General features: G+C 42.9%; 1 protein-coding gene across 4 annotated transcripts in view; it reads left to right on the top strand.

The window, feature by feature from the left end:
- KIF16B (kinesin family member 16B) overlaps positions 1-22451 on the top strand; it is a 289942-nt gene that overhangs the window by 210685 nt on the left and 56806 nt on the right. For all 4 annotated transcript variants that reach the window (XM_036827060.1, XM_036827058.1, XM_036827059.1 and 1 more), the window contains 2 exons: positions 4085-4207; positions 13467-13556. In XM_036827060.1, the coding sequence (XP_036682955.1) occupies positions 4085-4207; positions 13467-13556 (213 nt within the window). The remainder of the gene's footprint in view (positions 1-4084; positions 4208-13466; positions 13557-22451) is intronic.

Raw genomic sequence — 22451 nt, 5'->3', positions numbered from 1 at the left:
TGAGGTACACGTGCGTGTGCTGGGATGTAAAGGGCCATCCTGGATTTAGGCGAGCTACATAATAAGACCCAGTTTCTCCTAGGTAACTGGTCTCTACGTAATTCATATACCCAGTTAAATTATCAAAGGCAGTGATTTTTTTCTGTAAGGGATTTATGAGCCTATGCATCAAGCAACTTTCTTTTCATTAACAATTGATTTCACAATTATGCATTCTTAGAAGTAGAGAACTTTCTAGTCTTAAAATGCCTGTGTAATAACCAGACCATCAGTTACAGTCTTAACCCCCTTTGAAAGTTGACATATGAAAAAAGAAGGTTAAGGTAGCGTTTGCTAACTTTAGCCTATAATCCATCTAGAGTAGAAAAACCTTGTCTTTGTTTAAAACAATGCAGTTGAGAAAAACTAAAGGTCTTAGAAGTTACAGATACTTTGTCAAAGTTACTTTGTATTCCCAGGACCTGGCCCTGTGTATGGTCCATAGCTGGCGCTCAGTAAAAGACATCGATGTTTGATTCTATATCCTAGGGGCGCCTATAGGGAAAGGTGTTTAGAAAGTTAAGTCTCCACTGCTCCGTTAACAATGTACCTGGGCGGTTTTGACTGCAATTCTTCCTCAGGAAGGTTCACAGTATTTGGATAGCAATATCTGTATATATGTTTTTCACTCAGTGACCCCATCATAACTTTCTCATCCTGCTGTAATTATCAGTTTACTTGTCCCACAGGGCGGGACACGGCCTTGGTCACAGTTGGGTTCCTGCCACATAGAGGAGATTTGGGAAACATCGTGCCCATTTCCACTGACGACAAAATGGAGGTTCAGAGAGGGTGGGTGACTGTTCCTCAGAGACCAGCTCCGAAAGCTCGGATTGAATTCTGAGTTGCCTCCAGGTGACGGCCACGTGGAATCCAAGTCCCCCTTCTGTGATTGCTTCAGGGAAGCAGACGGTGGTGGAGTCTCCACCAAGTGTGTTAAACGTGTTGGTATTGTCCTCTGCACCTTGTAGAGAACCCATAACACATGTGGTAACATACTGTTCCTAATCGATTGGAGGGCAACACTTTTTCCCCCCCTCTCTCCCCGTCCCCCCCTCCTCTCTGCACCTACTCTGTGCCAAACATCAGCCCAGGTATTTCTTTACTTTTCTCAGTGAACTAAAGGTTTATAACGAGGGCACCCTTTCTTCTGCCAGAATGAGCCTTCTCTTCCTCCTGGAAAACTCCTATTCATCCTTGTGTACCCGGCTGCAGAGCCCCTTCTCCACGAGGCTTTCCCGTCCCCTAGCTGGGGTTGCTGCCTCTCTATTTAGGAGCACCAGACCCCTAGGGCTTTGTTCTAGCCCAGGCGGCACTAACATCACTCTGTGTGTCGACCGAGCCTGAAGGGGAACAATTTAATCGCTCTTCTTCCTTCCTCCTTTTCCCCGTTCTTGCCCCTTAGGGGGGAGCCCGGAGCTGTGCAGGGAGAGCTCCTCACCCAGTCAGCTGCCGCGAGGGCCTGTTGTTCTAACTGGTAGGGAGGATCCGGCTTCCTCCTGAGGTAGAGCGAGTGGGTCTTCTAAACTAGTGTTACCAGTTCTTGCTTAAAAGCCCGGCAGGAGCAGCCCTTCTGCTGAGGTTGTTCTAAGCTCCTTTGCGCTTCCTGACACCACAGCTCTCCACTCCCAACTCCACACACACACACACACACACACACACATATGCGTGCACGTGCTTGCACTGTAGCAGTGGCGTTCCCAGGTAATTGTGTCACATGTGGAAGAGAGGTTATGTTCCTACTTGAAAAATACAGTTATAAGCATGACATAGAAGGTTTCAGAGCTAAGGCAACAGAGCAAGGACTGCATGGCCAAACCATGAAGGCTTTGAGGTCAAAGACATTTCTTAACATGAAATGTGTTTGTTGAAAATAAATAAAAGCACTAGATTATTTCTCTGCCTTTTCACCTTCAAATAGATAAACATATCCCATGTTTCGGGAGATGTCTACATTCATAGTAATTTGGAAATAATACTGTTAGTGGATTGAAAGGTCTTTGGCAATACACGTATTGAGAAACTCTCTTTTTAGGAATTTCCGCTATGGTTTTTGACACCAAGGACAGCTAAACAGGTGCACCACTGCAGTAAAAGGAATGGTGCTTGTTTGGGGTAGCCAGCCACGCAGTGAAAAATTAAGATGCTCTGAAAGGCCTTGGTAACTTCATATCGTGCCAATGTGTTTACACTGTCAGCTCGATGAAAGCAGCCACCTGAGGCAAGTCACGTGCCTCCTTGTCATCCAGAGACCTGAGCTTTCCCATGCACAGCAAACCTGGACCATCCGTGCTACTCCGGCCGAGGATCCAAGGGTCCAGGACCCCTTTCTGCCTGAGGGAAAGGGAGCTTGTTGCCCCTGTTGTCTTTTTGGTCAAATCAGTGAGTTTAGTTGTATAACCATGGGGTTTCCATCTTCTTAAATTCTGTATATGTTGAGGTGTTTATTGGCTCAGTTTATCTCAGGTGGATGGACTTACTTTAAAATTTCATGAAAGCTACTGGGTGAGGTAAGTCAGGCAGAGAAAGACAAATATGATATCACTTATATGTGGAATCTAAAAAATAATACAAATGATTCTATATACAAGACAGAAACAGAACTCATAGACAGAGAAAGCAAACTTATGGTTACCAAAGGGGAAAAGGGGCGGGGGGATAAATTGGGAGTTTGGGAATTATCAGATATACACCACTATATATAAAATAGATAAACAATAAGGATTTACTGCATACACAGGGAACTATATTCAATATCTTGTAATAACCTACAATGGAAAAGAGTCTGAAAAAATATTTATAACTGAATCACTTTGGTCTACACCTGAAACTAACACAGTATTGTAAGTCAACTCTAATTAAAAATAAAAGAGTGGATATATATGTATGTGTATAACTGATTCACTTTGCTGTACACCTGAAACTGATACAACATTGTAAATCAATTATACCCCAATAAAAAATTTTAAAAAATAAATTGATAAATAAATGTCACGCTAGCAGTGTAGTGGTGATGCAGGTGGGCTCTCTCGGTTAGCCTGAGTTCGAATCCTGACTCTACCACTTACCTCTAAGTTACCTAAACTCTTAAAATTTACCTAAGCTCTGAGTCCTGGGACTCTCATCTGATAAACTGCGTTCATAATGGTTCCTGCCTCCTGGGGAGAATCATGAGGATTAAACAAAACAACGCACATAAACTGTTCAGCACAGTTCTAGGTAATAGTATGTATTCAATAAACGCTAACTATAATTATGATGCTAACTATAATTATGATTTTAATTATTTTATTACTGTTACTGCTTCAAAAATACATCTTCTTATGTTTCATAAAGCCCTCCGTTAGTGTTAATGATAAGGATTGTTCGGAGATTTCCTCCCATTCACACTCAAGAGAATTCCTTTCTAATTTTTTTTAATGCCTCCTCCTCAAGCCCCTCCGTCTTCCCACCATCCAGACCGTAGACATTTGTCAGAGCCCAGTTGATTATTAATCAGATGGAGCCTAAAGAAAACACTGGGGATTCATTTTAATTGTGGTTTAAAGAGCTTTCCACACTACACTGCCTTATAAAAATGCCTAGAAGTTAAAAATGAAGTGCATTTGAATAAAATCTCCAGCTTTGGAGCTTTATGTACAGCAGTCTGGTAGTCTGTGAAGAAAAAAGAAGTTGTTCAGTGATCAAGACTTTTCAGAAAAGCATGTGGTTTATACCAGATTTTTTTTTTAGAGTCAGGATATATAATCTGTCCTTTTTTCACTTGTTCTTATAAATTGGAAGGAACATCAAAGCCAAACAACATTTGGAAGTGCTTTCGCCCTACCTTTTTAGAATAGTATCCCTAAAGAAATGGTCTTTTGTCATGAGAGAGACTTAGCATTTCTCTTTCAAAGGAAACCATCATTTTTCTAAGTAAACTCTACTGGTCTGATGCTCTTTTCTTTGCTTCAAACGCGTTTCCTCTGCCTGGCCGGGCGGGGTATTTGCAGTGCAGTGATCTTGGTCTCTCTCTTTGTTCTCCCATCTGATGTGCCTTTGATAGCGGATGGTGTCTCGCTCTTTGGGAGCAAATCCAGACAACCTGAAGGACCCCATCAAAATTAGTATTCCACGCTATGTTCTCTGCGGCCAAGGGAAGGACGAGCACTTCGAGTTTGAGGTCAAGGTAAGTGTCCCTTCTTTACTCTTCTGGAGGATGGAGGCTCGAGGCTCTGCAGTGCTGTCTTTTTTCTAAATGGAGCTACAGCTACATATGAACGTGTTGTTTTGTACGATACTGGTCATGCCCTTCTTTAAACCAGTATGTGAAAGTCTAGGCTGGAGCACATGGAGGGAAGTTATCCCATAGAAGGTAGTGGTGGCTGGGGAGTCCGGCTGACATGGAAGTTACTGTCACCTACCAGCCCCCCAGGTAAGGTCACCAGCCACCCCAAATTGCCCAGGATTTTCCTGCTTTCGGCACTGACAGTTCCACACCTCGGGAAACCATTTGGTGCCAGGCAAACCAGGACAGTTGGTCACCCTACCACGGACTTAGGCTCAGTTTTTTTAATCTATAAAAGTGAGAATAATAATATTTATGTCACAGGGATATTAAGTGCATATAAAGTGCCGACTCCAGTGTTTGGTAGATAACAAAGAATGCATTATAGCTGTTGCTGTTATTTCTACTGCTATTTTCATTGTTTTTGTTTCTGTTGTTCGTAATTAGGAAGCTTTCCTAATCTGTTTACACATTATTTGATTTATACAGCTTTTCAGGAAGAGAAGGGCCTGTTTCCTTACCTCATACTTGCCCAAATAATGACTTCATCTTATTTCTAATTGACTTCCATTGACTCATAACACTTCATTAAACCCTGCTGGCCGCCATCCCCTCCTCGAGGAATTGATGGTTAATCGCACGTCATTTTCGAGGGTAGGCGAGGGTGTCGTGTGGTGTTCACTACGGTCCCCAGCATCTGTCTGCCAGGGGGGCATTCCTAGAGGTGGTTTTGGTCAGATAAATGCCAGAATCTGGATGTTGAGTTCTTTAGACTCGGATCCTGCTTTGCTGAGTGACCCAAAGTCTTTACCTTCTCTGAGCTTCAGTTACCTCATTGGTAAGATGAGGAAATTGGGCCTCACCAGTGGTTTCCAGATTTCTTTTTAGCTGAACCCCTTTGGTCAGGGAGTCTCATAGGAGGAAGAACACTGTAGAAGCAGATAAGCGTGGAGCTGCTTGCTGTGGGGGGAGAGAGGGCGGAGGGATCCTGAAGCCAGCCCCCCCCTTGCCCCCGCTGCTTCCCCACTTCCTGGCTGCACCTCAGGGGACCCCTGGGCTCGGGGGGATCCCCCTCCTTAGGCACGGGTGCTCCTTTTCAGTCTTCCTGGAGAAACAATGCAAATAACTTTCCTGATTAATCAAGGTTTTAGATTCTCATTTCTGCCTACTGAGCCCCCCCCCCTTTTTTTAACAAAACTTGCACGTTAATTTATATATTTGAGGTTTCTGTTGAGAAGACATGATTCCTGTGTGCCATTGTTGGTGGTTGAACTTGACTGGCCAGATCCTGCAGTTTCTTTCTTTTTTTTTTTTTTTAATTAATTTATTTATTTTTGGTGGTGTTGGGTCTTCGTTTCTGTGCAAGGGCTTTCTCTAGTTGCGGCGAGCGGGGGCCACTCTTCATCGCGGTGCGCGGGCCTTTCACTGTTGCGGCCTCTCTTATTGCGGGGCACAGGCTCCAGATGCGCAGGCTCAGCAATTGTGGCACACGGGCACAGCTGCTCCGCGGTACGTGGGATCTTCCCAGACCAGGGCTCGAACCCGTGTCCCCTGCATTGGCAGGCAGATTCTCAACCACTGCGCCACCAGGGAAGCCCGATCCTGCAGTTTCTTATTAAAATGTTGCACCATGTCTGTGATCCGGTGCTTCTACTCCTCCTGACGTAATGCCTGATTCCTGCCCAGTTTCTTTTGTCAGCCATTTGAAACTATGTGTGTGTAGAGTTCCATCTATACATATTTAGAGACAGTTTCCTGAGGCGTATTTGTATTATTTCCATATTTTTAAATTAGAGGATAAAGACTGGCTTTCACCAGTTCAGAATTTGAATTCTTCAAAACATAGAACTCACAGCACTGGAGGACATGCAGTGATTTTAGTTGGTACATAGATTTATTTTATTTCCATAGATAAATGTATTAATAAAGTATGACTATTAAATCGATTTCATGCATAGAACTTCAGTCATGAATAAAGAAGATACTTAATTTTTTTTAACTGAGTCGATTTAAATAAAAGTTGCAAGCAAATTATAGACCTGGCCATATGCAGATCTGGCTAAAATTGTGAAGATGCAACTGTAAAGGCAAGTTAGAGAAACCAAATATGGGAACTATCTGGCACCTTTCAGAATCTAGGCTGGCCCTGTCTGGACTGATCGAAGCCCTGTCTGAAAGCATGTCATCGTTCTGCTTCCTTCTGTTCTCGTCCCAGGTATTGCCATCATTAGCACCAGGAAAGGACTGTCAGCATTTGCCTGGAGAATTCCCACTTCTCCGAGTAGGAAGAGCTGCCCTGTGCATTTACAGGGAGGTGGGCTGATGGTCTCACGTTCCCGTGGTGGGTGGAGCACCCCGTCAACAGAAGCATCAGGGCCCAGTACTAGAAACAAAAATCCTGGGAATATACTGTCCCGCCCTTAACAAAATAGACAAAAGTAGCCAAGCTCCAGCAGAAGCGTAGCTGTCTGAAAAGTGCCGGGGGAGTGTTACTCCTCCAGGTAACCTCACTGTGCCTCATCTGTGCAATGGGGCTGAGGAAAGCCGCAGGCTGGGTTGGTTTGAGGACTGTAGGAGCTTTTGTATGTGAAGTGCTTGGAGCAGTGCCGGCCACATCCTAAGTGCTGCATAAGGTGTCGGGAATGAGTGAGATTTTACCCTTGGAATCCCCTTAATGACGTTCAATGTGCTATTGTGTCTTTATGAGGATTTGGGGTTTTGTTTTGTCTTTTTCTTCGCTTTTTGGTTGTTTATTTCCTCTTAGTGTCCTGAATTTAAAAATGAACTATGCCAGCCTTTTCCTTCCATCACTTTATTTCATGCACAGGCAGTTTTCTAGAACAAATAGTCACACTTAGGGTCATATTTTGGCTGCTACTGAATTCTCTTGGTGAGCCAATGGCTTTAAGAAGAGGAAGGTAGAAAGTATTATTTTTAGAAAAGTCTGTTCTGTTAGTCTTAGATCTTCTTTGAAGGAAAATATGATGATAAGGTATATAGATATTTTATATCTGGTTCATTTAAGGGGCTGAGCTGACTCGGGCACACGCAGGTCCTGTTGGGTGCAAGTCCCCAGTGACTGAGGTGACAGGTCCCCAGGAGGACGCTGGCTTGTGGAGGGGTGGCAGCCCCAGAGCGCTGTCTCTCAGCTTTTCCCTCACCCTTCCTGTTCCCTCTGCCTCCTGCCCTTCCCTACCCACCCTGCTTTAGATAGAATTGATTAGTTCTTTAGATCATTCCTTCTTCCTGTGCAATTTCATTTTAATCCCAACCTGGTATCTCCAGTCCTCCAATCCAGTCCGTTCATTGCCAGATGAAGCAGTCATGATCCTTGTTAAAGGGATAATCGAGGTAGGCTGCAGGGAGGGGGTCTAGGGGGAGAGAGGGAGAGAAGAGTGGTTCCCAAATGCTTGTCTTCTGGTCCCCGATGAGTCCCGAGGAGGTTTCCATCGCTGGGCTTTAAAATGAGAAAAATAGAGTTTTTAATTCAAAAGGACTGTCTTTTATATCTTCTCTATTTGGGGGATTAAAAACAACTTTCTTTTGTGAACTAACTGTGAGAATGGGTAAGTGTAAGGTTTTTGGGTTTGGGTCATATTTAATTTTTTAAATCGACTTCATTGAGACATAGTTTACATCCAGTGACATACACACATTTTAAGTACAGTCTGATGAGTTTTGACATATGTGTACACCCCTGTAACCAGCACCCCAATCAAGATTTAGAACTTTTCAGCCATTCCAGAAAGTTTCTCCAGCACTGACCTGCTCTCTGTAACTACAGATTACGTGGATCTGTTCTGGCGTGTGGTGGGGCTGGGACCAGGTGGCATTTACTCTCCTGGGCCTGGCTGCTTCCACTTCACATGCCTTTTGGAGATTCATCCATGTAGTTAAGTGTAACAGTAATTTGTTTCTTTTTATTGCTAAACAGCATCCACTGTGTGGATACATCACAGTTTGTGGGTTGGTGTCTGTTTCGATGTTCGCTTCTGACAATACAGAAAGCTATCATCTCAGTGTCACCTCCGCCTTTATTAACCCTGAAGGAGTCATGTGAGAACCCCTGGGTCAGGGTATCTGTTCCTGTTGTTACCCTTGCAGTTATACCTGTGAGGCCACACTTACTGTGTAGTATGTTTGATGGGTTCTAGGTAAGCAAGGAAGGCAGAGTGAGCAAGGGAAAACGTGGTGGGAGATGAGGCCAGGGAGGGGACAAATTGTAGAGATCCTTGTAGATCAGCACAAAAACTTGAACTTGTACCCTGAGCGAGATGGGACGCCTTGGCAGGGTGTCCCATTCAGCAAAGAAATGGCCTCATCTGACAGTTTTTAACAAGATCACTTTGGCTGCTGTATTGAGAAAGGAATGAGGGGAATGTTGGGGGGAGGGAGACAGAAGCAGAAGCGAGGGGACCAGGTAGGAGGAGGCTGTTAAACATAGTCCAGGCAAGAGGTGACGGTGGCTTAGACCAAGATGCCAATGGTGGTGATGCTGCAAAGTGTCAGATTCTCATTATATTTGGAGTGTGGTGGAAAGGATTTGCTGACTGATTGGATGTGAGACGTGAGAGAAGGAGGAACATCAAAGATGGTGCCACAGTTTTTGGATTGAAGAAATAGAAGAACGGCATTGTCATGACTGAGATGGGGGAGCAAGTCTGGATGAGATTAATTTTGGTAAATTTAGCCATGTTAAGTTTGAGATGCAGTTAGACATCCAGGTAGGCAGACATATCAAGTAGGCAGTAGGATGTACGAGTCTGGGTTCAAGGGAGAGAGATGAGCATCCCGGGAATCATTGGTGTAAGTTTAAGCTGTGAGATGGGAAGAGATCACCAAGGGAGTGAGCTCAGGTAGAAAATAAAACACGTTCAAGGACTAAGCCCTGGGACACTTTGATGTTTAGAGGTCAAGGGGATGAAGAGAAATCCCAGCAAAGAAAACTAAGGTAAGAGAGGCAGCAGCCTGGAAGCCAGATGAAAAGGATGTTTCAAGGAGGAGTTGTCGGCTCCATCAAATCCTGCAATAGGTCAAGTCAGATCAGGGCCAAGAATGAACCCGTGGTTTAGCGTGAAGTAACCTGTGGCGGTCGTTGATGACCTTGGTAAGAGTAGATGAGAGTAGCTTGAGTGGAATGTGAGTAACTGAGGCTGGATTGAAGGGATCCTGGGAAGAAGGAAATTGATGACATCAAGGATAAAACTCTTGCAAGGAGTTGGTTATAATAGGAAGGACAGAAATGGAGTGGCAGTGGGAAGGGAAAGGGAGGCCAAGGTGGGGGTTTAAGGTGAGAGAAATCCTAGCTAGTTTAGATGCTGATGGAATAATCTAGTAGAGGCTGGGGATGTGTGGGTGCAGGAGAGAGAAGAGAAAATTGCTGATTGCAGTTTCCTTCAGAAGGCAGGAGGGCGTGGAGTCCAGAATCCAGCATTTAGGAAGAGGGGTTGGCCTTAACCAGGAGCAGTGGTGTACATCCCATGCCCGGTAGCAGGAGGGAAGAGGAGGTACAAGGCCGATGGTGGCCGTGGTGGGCTGAGGGTGGTTGTGGGAGTGTTCTTTTGATTGCTTCCACTTTCTCAGTGAAATAGGAACTCAGGTTATCATCGGAGAGTGAGGAGGAAGATGGGGTAAACTGTTTAGAAAACTCTTATCTAAGAGAATGGGAGAATGGATGGAATGGGGAAATGTGGTATGACTGTGTGGAGGCATCCAGGCTGACCTCAGAGTGGTGACTGTGACTTTAAAATAGGACCAGGCAGCCATTTGGTGGCATGTTTTCCTTCAGCCCCATCCTGCAGGTACAGGCTGGGAGTAAGCAGACAGTTGGATTTAACCAAGATCGTGGTTTAGCTTAGTCGAGGGAATTTCAAGACCAGAACGAAGAGATCTGAGGTTGAATGCAAGGGAAAGGTTGTAGTGATCGCCCGTGGTTTCCAAGTCGGGTGGGGGAGGAACCAGGGCAAAGGTCAAGGAACAGGAGGTCGGGGTGTTGGAGGGATCGTCTGTTGGTTGATGAAATTACCAAGATTCATGGCAGGAGTTCCATAGCGTTGGAGCAGATGACAGTGAGCAAAACCTAAGACGTTCAAGGAGTCGGGGATGTGACTACGGCGAATTGCCTGCGAGAAGGATGGGTACAGGTAGGATCCGAAGGTGTGGGCTTCACGTAGGTGGGGTTTTAGGAAGGGCAGAGGAGCAGTGGTGTGAAAGTTGGGTGGAAGTACAAGAGCGTCTACCAACCTCCCAGCACAACAGGATGAAGAGTGTGGGGAGAACACAGTCCCTACTTGAGATGGCTACAGGGGAAGGGGTCCCTCGGGGAGAGCCAGCTCTCAGTTAGAGCGAAGGTGAAGGGGATGTTCCCAGAAGAGGCTGAGGATGGGGGGATTTTGCACTTGACTGACTGTGGGTTCAAGAGGAACAGTGGAAGCAGTCGGAGATCCAGGGAGCATTAGAGTCTGAGGGAGGAGGGAGACCCAGGCTTCTTCTGTGACTTTCTCTGGATTCCAAAGTGCCAGGACAAGATGGTTTCCCTGTGAGCATCCTGCATCTTAACTACTCCCGGGTCACGGGTGTGGTTCTCTTAATTCCTGGGCTTTCTTGGCAAGCAGGCAGCATCACGCCCACTCCTGTCCAGGTCTGTCCTTGACACCTGGGTTGCGTCCAGCCAAGGTGGCACATCGCTGTGCTCTTGCCCTAAGGAAGCCCTCACCCCCTTGCTGATTGGGCTCAATGGGGTCTGTTGAGGAGGAGAGAGCCGGGGAGAAAGCCCCCAGCTGAGCTGCCGGGAGCAGTGTTTCCCAAGCTTTGGTGACATTGGTACTATTTTTACTAAATGATTTTTTTGGTAAACATACTTACCTTTGTTTCCTTACAGAAATATCTTTTTAAAAGAAACTCACAAGAAGAAACCTGCCACAATTAAAACATTATTGTAAATGATGAATATAGAGCCAGAACAATGAAAGTTTTGATCTGTATATCCTTGGATAACCCCAAATCGTCTCATTTGCCACTCGGGGAAGTGAGTGAACCTGTGGATGGCTGAGACTCAGGACTCCCTCCTCCTCCCGAGGCCCCCTGCGTGGGTGTCCTCCCCCTACTGATCTCTGTGGTTTACTGATCCCTGACTTTCCTGCTCACCCCTGGGGTGTACATGCAGGAGAACCAAAAGCTGAATCACCAGCCTGAGAAGGGCGTTTCTCTAACGTGCGGGGTAAGGTTTCCGGTACAGGGACGCGGCCCCTGCAGAGGCCCAGCGTGGGAAGGAGTGTGCGCTTCCAGGGAGTGAGACACTTGCGGGAGGAGAGGCGGCTGCACGCGGTCGGGTAGAAATATAAAATCTGGGTCTTCTTCTAGGAGTAGCGTGAAGCTTCTAGGGGACTTAAGGGGGGGGGATGTAGAATGATCAGATTGAAGTTTTTAAAAAGCTCCCGTCAGTTGTGCAGAGAAGGGATTGGAGGGGCAACCGGATGGAGACACTGGGAGAGGCCTGGCCGAGGCCGCGTGAGACCTGGTGGCCCGGAGTGAGATGGCAGTGGCAGTGAAGGATGGAAGGGTCGAGCGCTAAGGAAGGTCTAGGAGGTGAGAGGTGCAGGACCTGGTGCTTGTCTGACTGTGGCGTGTTGGGGGGACCTGGGGACCAGCGTCTGTCTGGTGTGGCTTGGTGGATGGTGGTGACATGCACTGAGATGAAGTAGAGTTGAGATTGGAGAGAACGGGTGGATATGTTTCACACAAGCTGACCTTGAAGTTGGTGTGTGGCATGTAAAGAAAGACGTCTCCCAGTTAGGGACATGGGTCTGGAGCTTGGAGGAAGAAGGGTGGGAATGAGATGGGAACTTGATCAGGAGCCTGTGCCTCAGGTGTGACCGTGGAGGCTGGTGGTGTCTCCCAGCCTCTCTCGGTCACCGTGCCCTTCGTATGTGACTGATGGGCACCAGTGTCCGCCTGCTGTCCAATAGGAACAGTAAGTTCCACTACTGGTTAGAGGCTGGACTGAGAATTCTTCCTCCGAAATAAAGCAAAATACAGTGTGGGTTTTGATACTAGTGATCATTGAGATGCAGACAGAGTTTGTTTTTTTCATTTTTCTTTGTCCTCCTCCTTCTCCTTTGTCCTCCCTCTTCCTTCTCCTCATCCTTCTTTTTCTTCTCTGCTGCTGCTTCTCTCTTGTCCATTGAGGTGGCATCTGGAAACCAACACTGACATTTTATATAAAAGTGTAAACATTTCGTGTAGGCACATCACTGTAACAGAAAGGTCACGCTATGGGATGTCCTGTCTGCACCCCACGTGGAGAGTGGAGGGACACTTCTGATAAGCCGTGAAACTCTGTGTCCTTCACTTTACAGAGTCACATGCTGCTCGTAATCATATTTGGGAAGCAGAGATGCATGCTTAAGCAGAGTACAGTTATTATTTGTAAGTCTTATTTGTGCCGCTAGATTAATATTTTCCCTTCCGGAGAAATTTACATGCTAATCACTTTTCGTTAATTTTTAAATTATTTTAAACAAATTTAAACACATTTTTGAATTATTTTAAACAAATTAAACAATTTGTTTAATTTGAAGCAAATTATTATTATTATTATTATTTTTTTTTAAATTTATTTATTTATTTTTGGCTGTGTTGGGTCTCCGTTTCTGTGCGAGGGCTTTCTCTAGTTGTGGCAAGCGGGGGCCACTCTTCATCGCGGTGCGTGGGCCTCTCACTATCGCGGCCTCTCTTGTTGCGGAGCACAGGCTCCAGACACGCAGGCTCAGTAGTTGTGGCTCACGGGCTTAGTTGCTCCGCAGCATGTGGGATCTTCCCAGACCGGGGCTCGAACCCGTGTCCCCTGCCTTGGCAGGCAGATTCTCAACCGCTGCGCCACCAGGGAAGCCCGCAAATTATTTTTTTAAGATGCATTTTTTAATTGTTTTAATTAATTGTTTAATTAACAATTTTTTAATTTTTTTTTAAGAACAATTATATGATTGTTTTATTGGTTTTATTTTGAATTTTTGAATTTCATTTTATTTATTTTTTTATACAGCAGGTTCTTATTAGTCATCAGTTTTATACACATCAGTGTATATACATTAAACAAATAAGAGGAAACAAATTTTTCCTCCAACTAATGCTGATTTATTTTGCTTTTCCTGGTGAATAGATCACTGTCCTGGATGAGACGTGGACCGTATTCAGGCGTTACAGTCGTTTCCGAGAAATGCATAAAACATTGAAGTTGAAGTATGCAGAGGTGAGTTAAGAAATAATTATCTCCAATTAAGAACATTTGTTTTATAAAGTAAATGAGTTGATTGCGTTATCAATCCCCCCCCTTCTCTTTAGGTATTAGCTTGTAAGTGTCACCAAGTTTTATTTCAATTACTCGTCTTTCAAAGATAGGTTTTTAATTTTTGTCCTCTGTTCCATTTGTATTCTACACAATTCAGACATTTTTTGAACACAAAATTTTGAGTGATAGTAAAGCAACAGTAAATGAATTCTATCTTTTTCATAAATTTTACAGTGTATTGTAAGTAAATATTTTAATCAATTTACAACTTCTCAGCCATGAGTGAGACCTATTAAAATAAAATCGTAATAAATTTTTCAGTATAGATTTGCTCTTTTTTCTCTTAAAAAAGATTGCATTAATGCTTAGATTTCCACATAATGAGGAATAAAGTCATAAAAGTTAATTTGCCCTCACACATGGAGGGGAGGTAGACAGCAAAAACGGAATTATCTAGAAGCAAGGAGGCATTTCATCTGATATCCAGAGTGTATTGATACATTAGTAATCTTTTTTTTTAATTTTTGGACAAAGACTGGTTTTTAAAATACTTTTAAGCAAAGAAAGGTATTCCTAAAATTAATGTGTATCTTCCAAGTGAATGTATTCTTATTATTTTTTTGTTTGTTTATTTTTGCTTCAACTAAAGGAAACCTTGAATAGGCACAGCTCTTTGGGCATTCTGATTTGAACTGACTACAAATCAGTCAGTAATCATTGTCTATTTAGCCTGCTTTCCCTAAGTATGGCTTTTCAGTGCATTTTTATAGTGTCTTATGATATTCTAAAAAATAGTTTAGTCAGACGTGTGTCCCTGATTTGTTCCATGTTAATTACATAATGTTTCCTTAACATCTCCATGGCTTCTAAGCTCCCTCATCTGATACACAATGTAAAGAGAAATACCTTTGGGTAGATAAAGTGGTTCCTTGATGTGTAAAAGAATCTAGAGTCCAGGAAAAATTGAGCTATCTTTGAAATTCTGTTGTTAAGTTATCATAATAGTATTTGATTAAAAATTGAAGAAGGTTCAGGTATGAATTTTAGCTCAGTGTTCCCAAGAGGCTTCAGTTCCAGAAGCAACTACATCAAAGTCAATTTATTAAGTTTGTCTCTGCAATTAACTCTTCCTGTCCCAAGTTAATTTTGACAATAACAAGAAGTAATTGTATACATATTAAATGTATAGAGCAACTGGTTTTTAAAGTGAGCTTTGCAGCTCATTAACTGCTTGATTATAAGTTACTATGTCAGTACTTTAATAATGTACAGATTTTCATATTAATTTGCTAAATTCCCACAGTGTAGATGGAAAAAAACAATTTACTTGAAAAAAAGGATACAAACTTTACCAGGATTTATCTATCTATCTATATATATGTATGTATAAATTCATTCCATGATTTATTTTATATCAGTTCTTTCAGTGCCATTAGTTCAATGCCATTCTACATAGGCACATTTTTCTAAACTCTAGTAATACAGTAGTGGACAAGAAGAAAAAAAGTGTCTTCTCTTATATATCTTAAATTTATATCAGGACAGACTAACAATAAACCAGGAAAATATAATAATAACTAACAGTTAAAAAGTATGCTTGCTAAGTTGCAGTTACCATTTTAAGTGAGGTATATGCATTATAGGAAAAATATCAATAAAATGTGATGGGCAGAAGATGTTGGACACTTTAGTATAAGGACATTTCAGGGTTGGGCTCTCTGACAAAATGGCATTTTAGTTGAAATATGAGATGAGAGATATTTAAATAAATTTGCAAAGCAATAATAGACAGGTCTAATCAGTGTTTTTAAAGAAAACTTTGGAGCAGACAGAAGCAATCTTTAAAGATATAATAGAAGAAAACTTACCTGAGTTTAATAATGACGTGAACCTGTGAACTGAAGTGGTTGTCTGCTACCAGACAAAATTAATGAACAGAGATTACCACACATGTAAAATTATTTTCAAGGGGAAAAAGGGTGTATTGCATACATGCTGAAAAAATTAAGTGGCCTTCAAATGAAGAAAATCGAGCTGGTTTCCTCCTTCATTTGGTCATAAATCTGTATTGAGCAGCCCCACACTGTGCATACAGTTGTGAGCAAGACAACGACATCCCACCTCTCATGAAGCAGAGAGAATGACCAATAAACAGACAAACAAAGCCCAGTAAATAAGAGGATTTTAGGTAATGTTAGGTGCCATGGAGAAAATACAAGGCAATGTGAGAGTGTGGCCTGAGAGCTGGGCAGTGGGCTGCTTTAGATGCGCAGGTAGGAAGGGTGATCTCGGGGTGAGCTTGAGCTGAGATCTGAATGCTGAAAAGAAGAGAGGTGTGAAGATCTGGAGGTGAGCACAGCTGAAGGTGAGGGAGCAGCAAATGCAAAGGCCCTGGGATGGGACCAAGCTCAGCGTGTTTCCAGAATGAGAAGACCCAGGGAGAGTGGCCAGTGTGGTAAAGAGGAGGGCAGGGGCTTGACCACGTGGCACCGTGAACCTGAGTCTGAGTACTGTGGGAAACCACTGGATGATATTCAAGAAGGTCTGAACGTTGAAACCCAGCTGGAATTTCCATTCTGTTCATAGAGGCCTTCTCCCAGAAACCCCTTTTCTGAAGACAGACGCATGATCTAAATGATAACAAAGATGGGAAGTTGCTTTTCCACACTGAGCCCAGCTTTGTGACTTACAGTTTCTTTCTTATAAGGATAAAAAACCCATTATGAAAGGGAAACTACAGACATGTGTTGCATGTATTTGAAAGAGAAGAGAGAATGTGAATAGTGGTTGAAACCATGTGGTGAGATCCTAAAACAAGTACCGCCTGGAGACAAGGAAGCTGAGCTAATTACAAACCCTGCAGGGCTGCCCGGATGCTACGGAGCGTTTCCTTGGCCACAGCTCTGATGAACTCCTCCCAATTCATTGAGCGCTTCCTGCCCGGCTGTGCTGCGCCTTTGACATTCATGGTCTCTGTGGTGGGAACAAGAGACTCGCCTCTTGTGACACAACCCGTGAGCAGAAGCCCAGGCAGTTCATCTCTATTTCCTATGTCTAACCAAACAATATTATCGAAACAGAACCGGGAAGAAACATTATCTCTAAACACACAGTAGCGTGTCATTCTAGATGGTGATAAATCTTATTTCAGTGAGAGGACAGCATCATCCATTTAACATTTTCAAGATGAAGCTTAAATATCAAGATGAATATCAGGTTTATTTTTTTCATTAAGTTGACATTTCTTTTGTGCAGCCTCACTTCACATCGTCTTACTTGCCAAGTGTTTGTTGGGACTTGAGATCAATAATCTGTGTATAGGTATTCATCAATTATGATTCATCTTATAATTGTTCTTATGATTGTATATAATGTCAATCTTCTTGAAGTAATTAGCTACCTCCAAATGGGGTAGCTGTTTGGCCTGATAACATCCTGGAAATTATCGGACTTGTTAAAGACAGAATTTCTTCAGGAAAGAAAGCCAAAGGGTTCATATGGAAGGATGCTGAAAGTTTCCTCTCAGGGAATTGGCTGTTTCATAGCCAAGTGGGAACAAGTTTTATTTACCTCATCCCTTCACCACATTGGACTCATTATTTCTATGGAAGTAGAAAATAGAAAACTACTCTTGCTGTCTTAATTGCATAACAAAATGGTTGGTGATCATTTTTTAAATGATACATACTAAATTTATCTAGTCATACAAGGTTCCAAATTTTTAATCAAGCTGAAAAAATATTGAAAAAACACACTTGAATTCAGTATATCCAGAATTTGTGATATACTTACCAAGATAGAGAATGTTTATTCACCTCAAAACTGTAGATTTGGTTATAGCTTTTAATCTTTTGGAACTTTGTCTAAAGTTACATCCTATTCATTCCCATTTCATTGTGGAATCTTAGCCTTGTTTTCCTGGGCATAGACCTCTAAAGGAGTTTGATGTGACAGTTCCTTTTATGGAGGTTTTTTTTTCTTTCAGTAGGCTTTTTTTCTCCAGATAATAAGTTACATGTTTATGGTTAAAGGCTGAAATTATTCAATGTATACATAGAATGTGAAAGTTTCTCTTAATCTGATCCTCAGAAGTAACCATTTGCAATGCCCTCAGGAGGTCTTCTTGGATCCAACTAAACATTCAGACTCACAGGACTCCCGTAGGCCACGCTTAGCACCGGGTGACCCAGGAACAATGTGTAAGACAGAGATCACTGCTTCCTGGCAGGGCCGAGGCACAGAGGGGGTCTGGCAACAGCGTCCACTGCAGTCCACACGGCTGTCCGGATGCTGTTCTCTTTGCGCCACCTCTCCCAGGTAATAGCTTAGGTGCTAGGAGAGGAGCCCCACGTGGGGAAGATTCGAGAACCACTCTGCCATAGAATCCTATGCAACAGGAGAGCCACTTTCTCTGGGCACAACTCCATGGGCAGAACTTCCAGAGTCCCCGTGAGGGACATGCTGAGTTACAGGAGTCACCTCACTCAGAGAAGCCTTACGCTATGGCTTCCTACCAAATAGCTCTCGTTTCCCTGGTCCACAAACAATTTATCGGTTTATCAAGCAATTTATCATTTTCCCATGAGCAATGGTACCAAGTTGGCATAACACTTGATCAGGTTCCCAGAATCCTCTTGATGGACATACGAGTAGTTTCCAGAGTTTTGCTGCTGTGAGTACTTCGCTATGGACATTCTGGAAGACACCAACATGTCTGCAAGTGCAGACTTGCTCCATGAAGAAATTTCGTAATTCCTCAACTGTTGTTAAAGACTTAATTTACAAAAAACCAAGATTAGGAAAGAACACACAGAAACTGGGTGTGCTGAGAGCACTGAGGGCCTTCACCCCCATTAGTGAGAGGGTTTTAAGAATTCCTTAACCATCATTCAGCTAAGTCTTTTAATCTCCCTGTTGACGCACATTCATTTGCTTATTTATTTACTATAATGTCTCCTTAAGGAGAATGATGTCAGCTGAAGGGTCTCCAAGGGATACTTTATATTCACTCTGGTGGTGAACCAATTAAAACAGGCAGGGTTGTTGATTATTAGGTGTAACATATGTCTGTGAAGAAGATAGAAGGAACCTAGGGGTTATTACAGGCAAAGTGAACTTACTAATTGAAAGGATGAGAAGTCAGTGGATTCTCTGAAACTCTGGGGTGTGGGGATTGAAGACACGGAAAAAGCGGAAATCAAAGAAAAATATAATGCATTATTTTGTATGGTGACAAATTTCAGAATAAAAAAAGAAAACTAAATTATTTGTCCTGAATAATACTGGAAGAAGAGCAGCTTGCCTGCGGCGACTGGGCTCATATGTAAGCGTTATGCTCGTTCTATTTCCAGATTCACTGTGTGAGTGGGCTGAGCTCTCACTAGAGGTGCTGCGTTATTCAAGGTCTTTAAAATTGTTTTATTTTTACTTATTTAAGTTCTTTCAGCTTAGCATTTTCTTCTGGATTCTAAATAGCTTCGCCTTCTGTTTTGAATTAGTTTGTCCTCTTTATACGCTGACGTGTGTTGTGCAAGACAATAGCTCCTCCTGGCTTTCCTTCTCTGTGCCCGTGCGCTGACCTTGTGTGGAATCTTCATCAGATTAAACCCTGTGTTTTCAGACTCCACATCTGTAAAATGATCATGCCACAGCTAGTTTGTAAAAGATTGTGAAAGCCTCAGATGAAATATGTTATTGAAAGTAACCACAAAGTATTGTGCAGCGTCTGCCGGAGAGCATGCCTTTGAAATTTGGTCATGCAAATCATTGCCGCAGTGCTCTTTATCTGTATGAAAACTATACATTTTCCACTCTATTAAAATCTGTAGAATCCTTTTAAATATCCATCAAGTTATGTGCCCAGAAACAGAGCCCCAGTAAGTGTCGTCTTCTCTTTTCTCTACGGATGAGGCAGAGTTACTGTTGGTGTCTAGTGTCCATGAAGTTTACCTGTGGATCCAGGTCATAATCTGAGAGTCAGTCAAGACAAAAACATAGCTCATCAAGAAGCTGAAAAGAAAGGACTATTTTAAAACCACATCCCCTTTCAACCATTAGAATGAATGAATAGTGAAGACCTAGTGTCCTATCCCCTTCCCCCCTTTTGGATGAGTGGTCTGGTGGGCTCTGAATGTATTTCATGAAGTGGTAGGACATGGGGCTGGAAGATCAGAGGGTCACTGAGAGAGCTGCTCCTTCTAGGAGGTCCAGAGATGCCAACCCCTGTTCTGATTTGTAGAGGACTTTGTTTTAGTACACTTAACAAGGAGCCTTCCCTCCTGAGTGCTGGAGCCTAACGGACTCCTGAGAATCATCTCACGGTGAAAGCAGTTACGCGTTGGAATCGATTGTTGAGGTCCCTTTTATAATCTTAGCTAATAGTGATTCTGAAGCAGGTTTGTGCTTCTGCCCAGAGGCAGGAGGATGAACCATGAAAACGGGATATTTTATGTATTAAAATGTACAATCAAAATAAATGCTAAGGGAACTTGACTGCCCATGTGTGGTGAGAGCCTAAGTTAGTGGGAACAGGTGTGTTGCCTGTCTGCATCATAACTGAGTTATCACAGTGAGTCTTCAGAGTCCCCAAGTGTCAGACAGGATCAGCCTCCATCAGCCATATCCCCAGGGGGGCTCCTTTCTCCCTGTTACGGAGCTGAGGGAGAAAAATATTTTCAGAGCCTTCGAGTAAAACATGAAAGATTGCTGTGTTAGAGCAACTGTTCAGTCTCACATCTGGCAGTCTCTGGGTGCCCAGTAAATACCATTGGGAGGGAAGAAAACGATTAGGGCAAGAGCTTATGTAATTTGTGTATGGACTTTCAGTTTGTACTGATAGAACCATTTTTAACCTTCTTCATTTCCCAAGTAATTTCCCCAAAGTAGCACCAAAAAAGGGAAAGAAAAGAAACTGGCTATTGGCCTTGTATTTGTCTTAGACAGCCATTTACCATCCATCACTGAAATGCATTCTAAACAGTTTTATAACCAGCATTCCAAATTTAATATAAAAATTGCAAATCTGCTCACCACCCAAATTATAATGCTACCAACCACAGCCAGCCACAGGGAGAATTCAGTAAACCTTAGATAAATTCAACCGCACCAAGCGCTCAGCCTCCTTGAATTTTTAAATAGCACACAGCTATGTAGGCAAAAATAGAATGCTGCCAGCTTCCTGACCTGGTACGTTATCAGAGGCCCACTTACCTCACTGTATGGCTTGTATCATATGATTCTCTCTACCTGATAGATAATCAGTATTTAAATCACTTCTTTCAAAGGTGGGTTGGGGAGCAAAAGGCACCAGTTAGCTGGGAAGCTTTTCTAAGACATGTGGATCCAGGACCCAAGCTAGGAAATTCTAATTCAGGAAATCTGACATGGGATCTGAGAGTGTGTGTAGTTGGGGGAAAAAATATCCCCCAAATGATGTTCTCTGGACCGTTGGTTAAGATGCTGCCTGTCATTTCTTTTGCATCCACCTTGGGAGTGTTATTGATTTTTCATTATTTCAGTCATTGTTATAGATCACCAAATCTAAAAGGTGATTTCCAGTGACAAATAATCTTGTCAAAATTAATGACAGGCGAATTTAAACCCAGACAATGAAAACATGTTGATGGCCTCTTTGATCACCAAAGACTATGAAACATAGACTTGTACAGGCTTTCCTCTCCAACCAGCAGGGAAACTTCTGTAACAGTGGGTTGGAACCACTTGCACATTATGAGACATCAAGTACTCCAAAGGGGCCCTAAAGATTGGGTAGTCCAGTTTTTCATTTTAGAAATGAGGAATCAAATCCCCAGGGAGAGTTTTGTTCAAAATCACATCAAGACTTGGGGCCCAGGCAAGGTTCATGTCTCCTGACTCCTAGTCCTTCTTCTTTGTCCTGAGTCTCCATGACCATGTTCACTCAAGAAGGGGGAGTTTTCAGTGTTCTCCAGATGAACCCAGAAAGAAGAAAATCTCTTCCCTATAAAAATCTGTTACATAGCGAGACCCCATGGATGAAAACTAGAAATGGGGTTCCTTCTGTTGAATGTCATGGCAATGACAGGTTCCTGTCACGTCTCAGTCCCTGAAAGGGACAATTAACCTCACAGTAACGGATGGAAAATACAAGCATTTGAGTTAATTCAACTGCATAATTATTTGTAAAAATGCAGTATGAAATTCTCACAGATCTGAAATGTTTCTCACTTTGAAAAATTGTTGTGACATATATTAATGTTCTCAAATCTGTCTTCACTGGCTCATACCTAAATAAAATTGATACTGGCTTTGGGAGGAGTGGGATTTTATTTTATTTTGTATTTTATACCAAATATAACAAAGTCAGTGCAGTCCTTAGTATTGATACATTTCCAACTGTGGTTTTATACCTAGCATCTCGCCAAGTTTTAGCACTTCAGTGACGACAGGACAGCAGCTTCTGTTGGTGGAATGTCCTAATTATAATTGCTGGCTGTTCCACGTGGACCACCAGCAAAGGATTCTGCCTTGTTCATTGAGCAGATCCTTAATGAGAGTCTAGAACGTACCAACCTCTGGGCGAGGCACATAGCACGTGCTGATAAATACTGCATGGTACGCTCACATTACCATATCAGAGGTCTACGGGAGCTCATTGCTCCTTTGATAACCCATCTAGGTTGCCCTGAAGAGTTGCCGCTTCATGCCTCTAACAGATCAAACTGGGAGAATTACTTATTTGTTTGTGAGTATATTTCTCAATGACAGCTGTTCTTATAAGGCCTTGGGAGCTGCTATTAATTTTGAGTAGTCAGAAATGCTTCTATCTAGTCAGCTGGGAGAGTTATGACAGCGCTTTGATGAGTTTTCATTATTTGT

Source organism: Balaenoptera musculus, chromosome 15, assembly GCF_009873245.2.
Source record: "Balaenoptera musculus isolate JJ_BM4_2016_0621 chromosome 15, mBalMus1.pri.v3, whole genome shotgun sequence".
NCBI classification, from domain to species: domain Eukaryota; kingdom Metazoa; phylum Chordata; class Mammalia; order Artiodactyla; family Balaenopteridae; genus Balaenoptera; species Balaenoptera musculus.
This window is presented reverse-complemented; position numbering and strand designations above follow the sequence as displayed.